The sequence below is a fragment of the Aplysia californica genome, unplaced genomic scaffold, assembly GCF_000002075.1.
Source record: "Aplysia californica isolate F4 #8 unplaced genomic scaffold, AplCal3.0 scaffold00013, whole genome shotgun sequence".
NCBI lineage: Eukaryota > Metazoa > Mollusca > Gastropoda > Aplysiida > Aplysiidae > Aplysia > Aplysia californica.
In genome coordinates, this window is record NW_004797283.1 from 2,757,627 (window position 1) to 2,772,178 (window position 14,552).

Consider the following 14,552-nt stretch of genomic DNA (forward strand, 5'->3'; position numbering starts at 1 on the left):
GGGCCACTCAGCCTAAAAAATGTCCACAGGAAGTATGCTCTTTGCTTCAGATGGCGCTGCAGTCTGTTTTGAAGCTCTCTTTCGTTTTTCCAGAAGAAGAATAGGAATAGCACCTCCTTGCGTGCGCAGATCGACTGCTGTTCATCAGCAGTTCGGGTACGTTCAGTGCGGAGTTTTAGGTTTTTTTATTTTAATGTCCTCTCGCCCTTCATTCTAAAGTCAAATTAAACGAAGAAAACCATCTCCTTTTCCTCCGGAAGAGGTTTTTGTTAGCGTAACCATTTTTAAAAAGCGTTCTTCCGAAATGTATCCCAAAACTTGCTAGTTTCACTTTGATTTTTTAAAACTCAAGTAGGGTAACTCTGTTCGCAAAGAGTGCGCTTTTGTGAAGAGGGCGCCACCAAATTTTGAGGACACTTTTTTAATTGGCTCAAAGAGAGAAGTGACCCATCTTGTCTTGTACTATCTTTGACGCAGTCTAGCATGCACATGATGATGATGAAATCAGCGGGACGCGCAAATCTTTTTATTACATACAACAGATACAAAGAAAATACAATATAAGAACAAATTTAAGACCTGAAAATCTTCCTCATCATCATCATCATTATCATCATCATCATCATCAGACTATACAATTCCACTTTTTCTTGTTCCGTTTTTTCTTGTTTTGTTCTTCTTGAAACATAACAATTTGCACCATTTCAACATATTTTTACGTAACCTACAAATATCAGCAACAAAATCAGGACACAGTGAAAAAATGTTTGTTATGTGCATGTTTTGTTATGTGTGTGTTCAGTGTACACATATGCAAAGCATCATATCAGCAACACAACAACGAGTACAAACACACACGTGTACACTCTCAACACCCAAGCTCATCCTCACAAACACACACATGTACACTTTCAACACCCAAGCTCATCCCCATCCACCCAAAGTCCCACAGCCTCCGTCTCCCTCTCTCTCACCGTACTGCAGCAGATCTTCTCGCTTCCCGTGTTTGAAGAGCAGCGCGGAGGTGGCCAGAACCCCACACAGCTGGTTACAGCCTAGCACCGTCTGGTCTGTGTGTGTGTGTGTGGGGGGGGGGGGGGGGGGGGGGAGGAAATACAACGATATCAGTGATCATATCTACAAAAGATTTGTGTCTCAACGTGGTGGAATTAGGCGCTCTTAAAGTTTTGGGTATATGGAATTACTGGTATCATCATAAAGCTGGCTCATTTGTCTCATTTTTTATGAAAAAAACATACCCATCTATCATGAATAAAAGTCGAAATATTTGTGATTGAAAGATGGGGGACCGGGGCGGCGGTGCAGTTGTAAGAGATAAAATTAGTGAGAAAATGGCCGCCGAAGTTTGGTGGCTGTCAAAGCTTGAGTGTTCTTGGAATCTAGTAATTAACTTTTTTTAGGGTGCTTTTCATCAATGTTTTTCAGTATTATTCACAGAGAAATGCGTTCTCAAATGGACATAAACAGCGTGGAGCTATAAAAAAAATAACCCAACAATTAAGTAAAAATTGACTGATGGGCAGAAAAATGTTGGACTCTTCAATTTCATTATTTTCATGAGCGCCTAATTTGCCCACTATGCTACACATTTCATTGTATGGTATTAATTTGATACAATAATTGAAAGGCAGGACAAGTCCATTTTAAGAAGAAATCAAAGGACAAGCCTTTACTTGTAACAATACCTGTAAAATACCCTTATGAAATCAATTAGGTGAAAAACCAACTAAGTCATTCTTCACAAACTAGGCCTACATCTCTGTAAGAAAAAAACCAAGTTAAGAACAAACCATGTCCATCATTAATTAAGACGGTATATAATAAGCTAGGTCGTGGCAGGATTAATGTAACTTAGTGTATTTTTCAAATGACCCCTTCCATTGTCTTTTATCCTTTAATTTTTAGAAGTCACAGCACACATATTTAGGTGTCTAACCAAACTGTTAACTGTGAACTTACAAAATATTGGCTGCCCAAAGTCAATTCCACTGAGGACTTACAGTGATCATAAACAACACATCAGTTGACTGTTTAATGTTATTCATTCATTTCAATTTCAGCTTAAATCGTCCCCAAATTGTTTAAATCAGCGTTGTGATGCCTTACCAGTCAAATAACATAGCGTTCTTGGAACATCATTACGTTAGCCCAGAATTATCACTTGACTGAAGCTTCCCTTTTTAGTGTAAAGTCCCCATACTTGATTCAGGAATGCACACTTACATTACCGCAGTATTGAAAAATATCCTGAGAATGGAACACCACTTTTTAACAGAAACTTTAACTGCCTGAAGCAACAAAGATCTCCAATCATCAACTGCCCCCTTCAACCAACACAACATATCTTCGAGTCTCCTTACGGTCAGCATCCTTTAAGATCTTCATCATCCAGTCTAGAATGGACGGTAACAGCTCTTGCTTCACGTCAAGTCTTGTGAGGAACCGAGAGACCAAATAGGCAGCGGCATCGCGTACTTTGTCGTTCACAGACAGGTACATCTGCACAAAGGGAAAAATAAAACATTCTTAACCCTATCCGTACGCCCTGGGGTCATTTTGTACACCACGGGTTGTATTCTTCACATTTTAGAATACTTCTACGGCGAAGATCTCTTTAAAGCTTTCAGTATTTCCCAAAAAATCATTTTGACAGACTGCTATGCAAAGCGTATGGATCAGATTAACGAGTAAATTTCCTCTTTGGAAAATGGGGGCACAGAGTTCCCCACGTCATATGGATACGATAGTAAAACACGACGTACGGATAGGGTTAATTTAGCGCACATTATGGGGAGGTGTGGGTCTTGTCTTCTGCTTCTTCTTGTTCATCTCTGTCTCTAGTACAATGGCTGCTGTTTGCTGCCAGCAGGTTCTCCAGGCTCCTATAGTTTTGGGTCTTCCTACCTAGGGTTGGGCATATATTTCTTTCCAAGCGCCTTGAGCATTTGGCAGGCTTGTAGTAGATGGTTTCCTGTTGATGGGTCTGGTGAGGTCCCAAATTTTTTTTACATTTACAGACCACTATAAAAGAGTTTAGTACAGTAAGACTCAATGCTAAGGTGCTAGACGATTGGAGGTGTTATTCATGACATAAATCAATTGTTGTCATGGTGATGGCAGCCATCTTGAAAATAAACAATAACACACTTCTTTACATTACTATATCTCGGCAATTCCAATCTTTTTTCAAATTATTAGTCCACTAAAATTCGTCTGACAAGAACTCTGCTTCTAGTATTCCCCTCACCTTTCCAATGGCCATGATGCGGTCCATGGTCCTCATCTTGACCGAGCCGTCCCCCTGCTGGAGGTTGCTGTCGAGACGCTTCAGGTCGAACGGAATCATGCAGACGATGGACAGCCACAGCAGCAGCATATAGCGCGTCTCCCACAGCTGAAGACATGGGAAACAACGGACATCTAGTTTGCCAAAGAGTTTTACGGCACTTGCAATACAAATAGGTCATATAAGTGTAAAAGATTACAGGTGTTACAAGAGAGGATGATACTAAAAAAAGGAGGGGAGATAAGACCAACAAATGTTTGACAGGAAAGAAGGAGCAGATCATACAAGAACACCCACCGACTACCCACAACAGATATTTAAACACAGCAATTGTTGACTTGTTGTCCACAGTTACTCAGCAACAAAATCCCCACAATTTTGCCAGAAAGAGAACTAAATACAGACCAAAAAAAATACTGAAAAGGAGTCAATGGGGCAGACCACCTCAGAGCACCAACACACACACACACACACACACACACACACACACACACACACACACACACTAGACATACAGTCGAACATGGTCTAATGGGCACCCGTCAAAGACAATCACCTGAATAAACAACCACTTCCCACTGCCCCACCAACCACGCCCTACTTCTCCCTGTATTTTTTTCCTTCGTTAAAATGACACTGTCAAAATATGTCCACCTGTCTAAGACAACGACTTTTCACTTGACAATGGATGGCTGCCTTGAACAATTTCAAGTGCATAAACATTTAACAGGGATACGCTGTGTCCTCCAGCAGCTCTGGCAGTTAAAGATTTCATGACGAAGTGTTCTATTTTCTTACTGCGATGACCACACAGCATTAACTTCTGGAAGGGAATCGGGTATTTCAATTACCAACGACATAACTCTCCCCATGAAAAGCTCCTCTTCTCGAAGAAATTTACAATCTCAGTTGACATTCAGGATGACAACCATCCTTACCTCATAATCCGTTGGGTTTTGCGATTCAATCAAAGACAGCAACGGCTCCATGTCAGACACTTCGTGTGGCAACAGTCGCACGACCTGCTTGAAGCCCCGCATCTGAAAGAACATATTTTTAAAGCTACATCATTACAAATCAATAGAAACTGATCAAGAATTCATACCTGTGAAGCTTTCAGCAAGTAGAGCAGCTTGGAGGTCTTCGAATACAAATTTGTTCTGACCTGCTAATTTACACTTATACACTTATGTATCCCCCCCCCCCCCCCCCCCCAACACACAGAGGTTCATTTGACTTCACAATAACTGCCTGGTCTATTTCAATGCACCACTTCAATCCCCATAGGGACATACAGCATTTAAAATCATGACTATAGTTATTTCAGAATTTTGTCGATTCACTGCACATTCATTTTTCTGGAACAAATTGGTCACTCCAAAATGTACATTAGTTTTGGTGGATACTTTACTTTACTTTACTTTACTTTTCCGATCCAGCGGCCATTTGGGTTTTGGTGGATAAGAAGCACACCAACAAGATACCATACATTCTGTGCTGGTGGAGAGCAAGACAAAAACAGAGGGCAAAAAGAAGGGAGAGTGAGAGACAGATATAGAGATATAGAAATAGAAAAATAAAGAGAAAAGAGGAAATTTGGATGGGGGAGGGGGGAGCACAACAGAGAAGGTGGGCTTATCTCTTCCTGTCTGCTTGTAAAGACTTCAATCCATAACCAAGAGCTAAATGAAATAAATAAGTCCATCATCTTCACACAGATAGGATTCAAGGGAATGAACAAGTGGGAAACAGGGCCGTATTTTGTCACTATAGTTGAGGCTACCTTTGTGATGAGGTAGAGGTAGCTGAAAGCTTGTCGAGTCAAGGGCCGTGGTGCTTTGGGCTGTTTGGCAATGTTCAGCAGCATTAGCATCAGCTCCTCTGAAAATGTATAAAATAAGAGTGCATTCTCATTGAAAATGGAAGGATATCGGAGCCTAAATTTAAATCAAATACAACCCAACAGAGCAAAGCATTACAACAATGATAAAATCAACAGATAGTCTTGCCAAAGACATTTCAGCTTTCTCTTTTTAACCCCTCCCCCTTATAAATAAAGATTACATATGTCAAAGCATCATACATATCCACTTCAAAGAGGCAGGAAATCTAAATGAACACCCAACTTTAAATATTATTCTTATCGGGGTATAAATATTTAATGCTCTTTTGGATGTAAGCACTTTTCAACAACATAATACTTGACCACCTACTAAAATGATAAAGAAGGGAGAAAAAAAAAGACAGTGACAATACTCCAAACTAAAGTCAATCATGCACAGCTGAATATACATATTCATGGGTATTTTATTCCACCACTAGCATACAATAGACTTATTTTTTTTATCCACCCCCCCCCCTCCATTCTTTCAAATTATATTAGCTGTTTCTCTTTCAAACAAAAAACACATATACTTAGCATATTCACAAAATCATTCACGGCTAGTGTTAATACTATTTTTCCAAACATCAAAATTAAAGACAACACGACAGGGAAGAGGGGAAGAACAAGATCTGTAAATAAGCTATAGAGCCCTTCAGCCAATCTTCTGACATGATAACATTGAATATCACTAATATTAAAATCAGTTAATACATACATCATGACAAAGACCAAAAAATCCCCCCCCCCCCCCCCCGCCCCGAATCCCCTGACAAAAAAAAGTTTAAAATTATATGCATACATGAAAAGAGTGAGGCAATCAACGAATGAACAATAACACATGTTGGTCCTAGACTCTTACCAAGATATGGATCAATCAAGTGTGGTTGCTCTTGATAATCATCTATGATAACTGAGGATAATAAAAAATAAAAAAGGTTGCTTTTAAAATCAGAGAGAATTAAAATTTAATGTCATAATTTTAGACACAAATACTTATTTCAAAAATCCAAAACAAACAAGAGTGTGATTTTTCTTCTTTGAAAACGTTTTTTTAGTTCCTTTTCAAAAATAAAACCTGTTCACCTCTGCAGAAAATAAAACTGAAACTACTATTCATACCCATTTTCAAGTTACTAATTACAAGTGACACAGATTACCCTCAAAAGACTGAGTGTCTTGAAGAAAACAGCTTCCCTAAAGGGACTAAAGAGAAATAAAAAACATGGGTCTCAAAACATTGTTGAAATTACATTCTCTCTGCTAAACCTGCCATACTTAAAGCTGCATTTTAAGCTAAAATAGCAGAGAAGCTATTTACTTTTAATTTGAATTTTTTTACCTCATGTAAAAGAAATTTCAAAGTCCAACTTCTATCCTGTGACTGCCATACACAGCACAGACTATGGTTGCTCCAACCTGTGGCAATTTTTACATGGTTCATTTGAATAAATGTAGGGCTCAGTGTTGAATGTATTACCATATAAACCAGGGTATAGTAATAAGAATTTTATTTTATTGCACAGGCTAAAATTTTATCTACTGTGAGCTGATAATTCAGCTTCCGAAACTGATGGACTATGTGCTTACGTTTCAGCTTTCCTCTGTGCTGCCTTCTGTTGTTGTTCCAAATTTAATTTAAACATATATGCAAAATTTAATTCAAATGTAATAGCTGATGGCGTGAACTAATGAAGTACTGCAGCAAGAGTTTTGGGGCAGAACACTAGTTAAATTTTAGCAAGTCAAAGTCAACCCAGTGTCCTTGCTTCACTAAGTCTAAGTCAATGGGTTTACGACCTGCAAAATTTAGCCTATAGAAACAATTCCAACTGTAGCAATCAAGATCATAAGAATGCTTCTTCTCCGTAACGAGCGACCACTACGAAATTGAAAGAGCATTAGAGTTAGGGTTAAGGCAGGCTAGCTACGGCTAAGATTTGGTGAGGACTACTAGGATTAGGGTTTGGGGTTGGGGTAAGTAGGGCTACGGTTAGGTCCCTTCTTTATTGTGCTTGTTGGGTGGGGTGGTTGCTTGTTACGGAAGTCCTTCCATTAATTGTTCATAATATTATAATTAATTCTCTTATCATTTTCAGGATTCATCTTTCCCCACTGGTCCGGAAAGTTGAAAGTGGAAAGTGGAAAGTGAATCGGAGGCGGAGGAAAAAAAAAAAAAGATTTGATAATTCATTTGAAGTTGTGGGTATTTTTCTGCTATCACGGAGAAGGCATTTCTTGCATCAGAAATAATATAAGTCCAAAGTCTGATGAAAAAAATAATGAGCAGACAAAGAGATAACTCCGCCAACGGCTCTATGATTCATCACTGATTTTTTACAGTAAATTGTCGGAAACTTAACTAGGCTACAGAAAAGGCTGACCAGCTAGCTGTCTGTGTAAAGTGTAGTAGCTGGAACTGCCCTCATACTTACATCGAAAACGTTCTGCCGACCTTTCCATCTCAATAAAATCCTCGTATATGTTTTCTAAACCTCTTATCAACTCTTTGACTTCTTCCAGTTCCGTGAAAGTTTCGTGGACCTGAAGTTTGGATTCGTCAGCTCCGTCATCTTTGCCGTCTCCAGTCATGTTGGCCGCCATGATGTAAACATTCAACGAAAATTTTACGACGTCTCGCGATAAATCCTGAGACTTAAGGGGTTCTAGTTTATTCTAGCCAATGAACACATTCGTTACAAATTAATGACCCCTGCAATCGAAAGTAAAAGTAGGCATCACATTTACCTAGTCAGGAAAATCTAAGTAATTGATGTTAATTTTAGTGCATTGTTGAGTAGCTCGCGAAGAATTATTTTTGATTGCGAATGATATGGCTAAATAAGTATCGTATATGTCCATAAACTGAATCAGAATATTAATGTGGAGGGGAAATAGAGTTGGATAAAGTGAGATGGTTCTAGTAATAGCCCCGGTTTGGTGCGGCAATGAAACCTGGAGATGGGCATTGGTCAAGTCAGTGACCAGCACGTCAAGTCTGACAAGTCAGTAATGAATTTTTTCCGTGTAGGGCCTAGTAAGTTAAGATCTAGACTAGAACTAGATGTCTAGATATAGAATCTAGTTCTTGTGTTACTGGTTGATATTTTATACCGACCAACACCCTCGATTCATTTGTCACAATGAGCTAAAGAAGGTTTTGTTTTACGGATTGCGCATAATTTCACATTATATATACGGCATACGAGCCGACTGCTACTGCTGTCATTCTCGTTGGTTTAGGCAAGGCCTAGCCTTTCAGTTGAGAAACTGTGGATTTCGTGAAAACACTTAACACTTTCATCGTTATTTCGTATGTTAAGGTATTAATTAAGCTATTAAAGCCCATATTATAAGCCGCAATCATTCAGCGTGGGAGAAGACCTACCAACATTATGTATTGCAATCACAGATCAAATGACTTGATTTATTAGGCCTACTAATAATTATAGAATCTAGATCTAGATCTAGATCTAGACCTAGACTCTAGTTTAAAATAGTATTTGTATGGCACATATTATATTTCTGCTCAAACAGCAAATTCTATTTCTAGCCTGTGCTTTACAATTAACAATTATATATGTACCCAAGCAGATGCCTGAGAACTCTCAGAATTATTTTCAGCTTTTCGTGAAGCATTAGTGCAAGCAGCCGATTATTATTATAAAGCGTTCTAATACAAATAACAAACTGACAAATTTGTATTGATTCTATCCCTCACGATCCATCGACTAGCCTCATTTTTGTTTTGTTTTAGATTATATTAAATTAAATATGACTAGGTTATCGGACTATTTATAAAACGCAATGAATGATTAAATGGGCTACAGCAATGTTTGAAGTACATGTAGTTGCCTTTTTTTTTCGGTATATATTTAAACTAAACTGATAGTGTCGTATGATTTTGTATAATTTTTTATGTGTGTACAGTGAATACCTGATATAACAGGGATGGTGGGACCAGAGAAAAAGTTCTGTTATATCAGATCCCTGTTAAATCAGAAATGCTAGGAAAGTAAGCATTTGCGGACTAATCCAGCTGCATGTATTCTTGGGTAGTTTTTCTTGCCACAAGTACCCAAGTCTGCAGCACTCCGCAGCCCTCTCTCGCTTCACCCGCTACGTGTGCTTGCAGTGGCATGGCTTGCGTTGGCTTGCTCCATCACTGCTTTACTCTCTTTCCCTCTCTTTTTCTTTCTCTCTCTCTCTTACTTTATACACATTGTTAACGAGCCTTTGTCCCCGCTGTAACAGACTGGGCTCCAATGAGGCCCTGTTATTGCAGTAACTTTTAATAGAGACCTAAAAGAGCTGGAAAAAACAGAGATTTTTAAAATCTCTGTTATTACCGGATCCCTGTTATTACCAGGCCTGTTATATAGGCCTAAGGTCTGGTTTCCACTGTAATGTGGGCTGAAGATGACTTCAATCCTGTTGTATATATGCAGTATACGAATGTATGAAAGTGTGTGTACTAATATTTACTTTGCAATGTTTCTGGATTTTAATACAATGACATCAACATCTAAAGCATTGAATAAGAAATCATTTTCAGGCAAGCAGCATAGCATTACTAACTTGTTTCTTTTCAACATGTGTTCAAAGGTAGAAGGTCAGACAGTAGAGTTCTTGTGACAAAACTATGTCTGCCAGGTCGTATCGTACTGCATTTCAACTCCCTTGATTTAAGAGCCATCTGCTGAATTTACTACTTGAATGTTTTCCAAAGAAGGTTCTTTGAAAAATTTTTGCCTGAATTATCTCATGATACACTTGAATGTACTCGTGTATGTTTTAAAGAATAAGAAAGACCAAAGTAAGCTAAGATTTGTTGTTTTTTTAAAGAGTATAAATCCATCATTTTGTACAGTGAAGTGTGCCTTTGTAAAAATATTATAATGACACAGTTTATCACTAGGTGGCTGTCTTGGACATTTTGACAGTGTACTGTTGTAAAATTTTAACCGTACCTTAATTTGTAGTGCTTTATTTTTGTCTATTTCTTGCAGTTTATGGGAGACCTTAGGTTGCTTGAGTTAGACAGCATGTGATGAAACATGAGTGCCTCAAGGAGTTTCTCTGTAGCCTCACTGTATGTTCATGTGAGTACATTATCTGTATGTTTGTGTCCCTATAATATTTGAACATGGTTCTGATTTTAGCTTCTTCATGCTAGAAAACTGACTATCACTTTTTATGACTTAAATTGTCAGACGACGAACTCTGTAATACTTTCACACTCTACAATATTAAGTGTCACACTCTCTTCTGAAGTTAACTGTCGCAATATCTGATGTTAACAGTCACGCTCTTTATTGTTGACTGTCACTAGTGTCATGCTCTCCGAAGTTACTTGTTGCACTCTCTGCGGACGGTAAGTGTGACAGTCCATGAGCTGCCACCCACCAAAGAACATTCGTCTGCCCCAGTTTCAGATCTGTTTCAATCCACTTCCTTGATCAAAGCAGTTAAATTACTCCTTAGGCCATTCACATTGATTTTTTCTTTGGCCTATTTTGATTAGACAGAAAAAATATTTGGGTTTGTCCTGTCTTTCACTGTGGCAATGAATTATAATGCTATCCCATCCTCATATAACAAAGTTTTTTGCATATATACTCTGTCAAAATTGTCCAAGACGGCCACCCATTGTCGAGGAGAAAGGTGGTTGTCTTAGACAGATGGATGTCTTGGACATTTGTCATTTGTCATTTACACAAGAAGTGGGAAGTTGTAAGAGGTTTTTTGGTCGCTTTTAAGCACAAGGGGGCTATCCCAAAAAATGCTGTTTTCAGAAAATCGGAGGTAAAGTTTTTGGATCCTTGTTCAGTTTCTTTAAAAGACAAGGAGAGTTTTCTCCATAACCAAACAAATATACATACCAATGAAACCAAACTTCTCCTATAGGTAGGGAAATGCCCAGTTTTAGTGTAGACCAAGATTTCTGGAAACCCCGGAAATCTGGGTTAGCCGGCTTGTCCTTAAAAGCGACCATTTGTACAAGTGTGGCTGAAGAAGCAGTAATGAGACAATATTGAGAAAAAGAAAAGTAACTATGAGTAGTGTTACTTCAACTTCAATATTTTTATGGTTATGTCCCTTGGTCTAGGAACTTTTGGGAGACGGGGACCTCGTTAAAATTGTTATGCATTGGCACTTTCATAAAACCTCATTTTTGTTTTGTTTGAATTCCCTCATCAGCTTTGTGGCCTACTTGACTGAAGCTAAGAGTGTTTAATTGTAATAATCCAGGTTTTAAAGAATGCACAGTGCTTTCGAAACCGGAATGTAGTTGCCCAAAGGCAAGGGGCCCTACAAAGTAAGATAACCGTTGTCACATATTATATGAAAATAAGTTGCACTGCAGAATTGAAGAACCAGTTGACTACCTCTGAGATCTAGCAGGGGGAACACAAAGAATAAGAAGATCCAGGTTTTACCTCTTGGTTTACCTCTTGTTTTTTGGGGGGGGTTTTGTTGTTGTTGTTTTTTTTTTGGGGGGGGGAGGGTGAGGGGGGGTTACTGTATGTAAATCTGTGTGTTTTTTTATTCATGTATCTGTGCCAGTCTCTACAATGAGTTGGATGTGTCTGAATTTGGGGATTTGTTACTTCATTGTTTATTATGGTTTCAAACCATAGATTTATAAAAGAAATTAAAGTCAATTATTTGAAGTTTATTTGATGTTGCATTTGATCAGTATGTGAATATAAGATTTTTTCATATGTGTGCACAAATAATATTAGTTTTAAGAGTGTACATTGTGTCTACAACAGTGGCCGTACTGCAAGCGGAGATGCACTTACTGCAATTTCAACAAATATGTGAGGTAAGTGAAAATCCATGTCTGTCCCTTTTGAGCTTGCTTGTAGCCTTTATGGTAAGCAAAAGAATTTTGTTGGTCTTTTGTTGAATAGCTTGTAGTGAATTTAGTTCACACTTCCAAACTAAAGAAGTCTACAGTTGAGCAAGCCAAACTTGAACTTGTATAATTTGAAACTAAGATTCCAGCAATTGGAATCTCTTTCCTTTTTTTTTTTTTCTCTGTACTCTCTTCAAAGTATGAGGAACTGAGATTGAATATTATTATGTATGACTTGGAATTTCTTTTTTTCCTTGTATGGCTTGGATGACGTGAAATATACTATATATAGATTTATGCCTTGCATCATAGTCATTCTTCTCTCTCTACTTTACCCATGGATAAAGCTTTTTGTAAAAATATTGAAGCAACTCTTACTCTTGATAGACAAGCCATTCAGTGCATGAACAAGACGGTATAGCTTTTGGGAGGGGGCACATTACAGACCCACGTTAGCTAAAAAATAGCAGTGTACATTAATCAACTACGATCTGTGCATTAGTTCAGCTAATTACTAATTAGGTCAGCAGATCATCGTGGGAGGACAGGCTGGCCTGTGCACACCTGTTCAAGTTGACCTGTTTTATTTCATCTTGATGTGGCTTTTATGCCAAGCCATTAAAACAAAGAGAAGAAAGACAACAAGTAAATGTGGCGTCGGTGGCCTGGTGGTTAGGCTCTCGGACTCGCAACTGTAAGGTCGTGGGTTCGAATCCCGTCAGGGGCCCGACGTTGTGTCCTTGCTAAAGGCACTTTGCACAAATTTTCCTCACTTCACCCAGGTGGGAATGGGTACCTGGCTATAGACAGTGAAAGATCTTGTCAGTTTGATAGTGTTTGAGCGCGTGAAATCTGCAGCTTGCACTGTATCCTTCCTTGGAAACTGAGAATGTTTCTGAGTGTTCTCAGAGGGTCTGCTGGGGTAATAATAGTTGTAAAGCGCATAGAGCATGCTCTTGAGCATGGATATGCGCTATATACATGCAATTATTATTATTATTATTATTATTATTATTATTATTATGGTTGCTCTTTGGGCATTTTTGCATGTAGAAATATTGACCCAATATTGTCACCTTCTGTTTGCCTCTTGCCTCTAGATCTAGTGGGGGGGGGGGGGGTTATTGTTGTTTTTTGTTGACTGAGAAAAACAGACTGATTTAGCTTTTGAACTGATAAAAGGAGAATAGATTTTAATCTGGTCCGACCTGTTGTCCCAAAGCTGCAAATAGTGTGGAATAGAACAAAGGTCAGGTATAATTGTTTGTGTATGTGTGTGTGGTGTGCATGCGCACATGTTTGCCTGTGTTTGTGTGTCCTGGCTACTAGGTTGTGTGTAATTTCTGAAAGAAAAAAGAGAGACTGAGGGGGACAAGAGAGGAGCTAGGCTGGCTAATCTCTTTAATTAAGAAGACTGTGCCATGTCTGTGAGGTTGGCAAAGTTCGCTCGTCGCTTCACTCTCAGTTTTTCCCCACCAAGGTGGCGCCACCGACTGAAGTGCCTTTAGGCCATTCCCAAATGGGAGATTATGCTTTTATGCACAGTAGAATTATAAAAATGGGCTGATTTATCAATCGCATGCTCATACTCATACCGTGCCAGAACAACTGAGGGGGAACTGCTGCTTTTTCTTTCCTCATCCTTACTATCGTCATTTTTCCTCTACTTCTTTTGCTTGTTTGTCACACTCTTGTGAACTGTTGTTTCCGGAGTGCCTTGATAGTCCAAGCAGACTTTGTGCTATCGAGGCTAGAGTGGTGAGCAGAGTAAGCCTAATTCCCCGATTTGACTTCTCTGTTGACATCCACCCCTTAGCGCTCATATGACCTTATGCAGTAGCGAGCGCCGTAAAAAACCTCTACTAAAACAACAACACTCAGTTTGTGTCACTGAGACCAGCACGGTTTCCGTGAGGTGCTGTGTGGTGATGTTGTCACAGGGAGATTAGATTGTGTGAATCACCGCTGAAAAATGACCAATGACATGCCTTGCTTTGATATTTTAAAGCTGTTGCTTTGAGCTTTCAATTACTTATGAAAGATAAATGAACACTTTTGTTGGCATTCCCCAAATCCAACATTTATTACTGGAATTAATGCATACTCGAACAGACTGACAAGTTTCACTTTTCTATGTTTGGTTGTATGGAATTTCTGTGAGTTGAGTAAATCATAAAATGGTTCATTTTGGCTGGACTTTGAATGCCTAGTTGCTTTTTTTCATAAACCTAAGTTCCACAATTCTTCTTTGTAGAACAGGGAATATGGTCGTTGCAACTGGCGAATAAAAAAGGAATCAGAGGCAATATTCTTGAAAAATAAAAGACGTTACCTTGTACAAATCAGTTGCCTTTGAAGAACCTGTGGTCAACTTCCTCTGAGAATGAAGGAAAGAACAGAAAGTTAAAAAAGGAGGCGTATGAAGAGAAATGGCATTGCGCTGTAGAATGAAGGACTAATGCACTCATACTCATACACACTCACCATCTTTTGCCCCCCCC

The 14,552-nt window shown here is 38.8% G+C and overlaps 2 protein-coding genes across 6 annotated transcripts in view; one reads left to right on the forward strand and one right to left on the reverse strand.

The window, feature by feature from the left end:
- Positions 1-7,824, reverse strand: part of LOC101856232 (tubulin-specific chaperone D) — a gene marked incomplete in the record, with an annotated part of 51,985 nt that extends 44,161 nt beyond the window's left edge. The window contains 7 exon segments of the mRNA XM_005090180.3: positions 975-1,070; positions 2,382-2,520; positions 3,269-3,415; positions 4,246-4,347; positions 5,091-5,188; positions 6,052-6,102; positions 7,625-7,824. Coding sequence (XP_005090237.3) covers positions 975-1,070; positions 2,382-2,520; positions 3,269-3,415; positions 4,246-4,347; positions 5,091-5,188; positions 6,052-6,102; positions 7,625-7,793 — 802 coding nt within the window.
- Positions 7,825-7,923: 99 nt separating this feature from the next.
- Positions 7,924-14,552, forward strand: part of LOC101856483 (radical S-adenosyl methionine domain-containing protein 1, mitochondrial) — a 22,461-nt gene continuing 15,832 nt past the window's right edge. The window contains exons 1-3 of one of the 5 annotated variants that reach the window (XM_035970777.1): positions 7,924-7,955; positions 10,199-10,291; positions 11,966-12,018. In XM_035970777.1, coding sequence (XP_035826670.1) covers positions 10,247-10,291; positions 11,966-12,018 — 98 coding nt within the window. In that variant the 5' untranslated portion in view covers positions 7,924-7,955; positions 10,199-10,246. The other 4 variants (XM_035970783.1, XM_035970770.1, XM_005090183.3 and 1 more) reach the window with 4 other exon arrangements.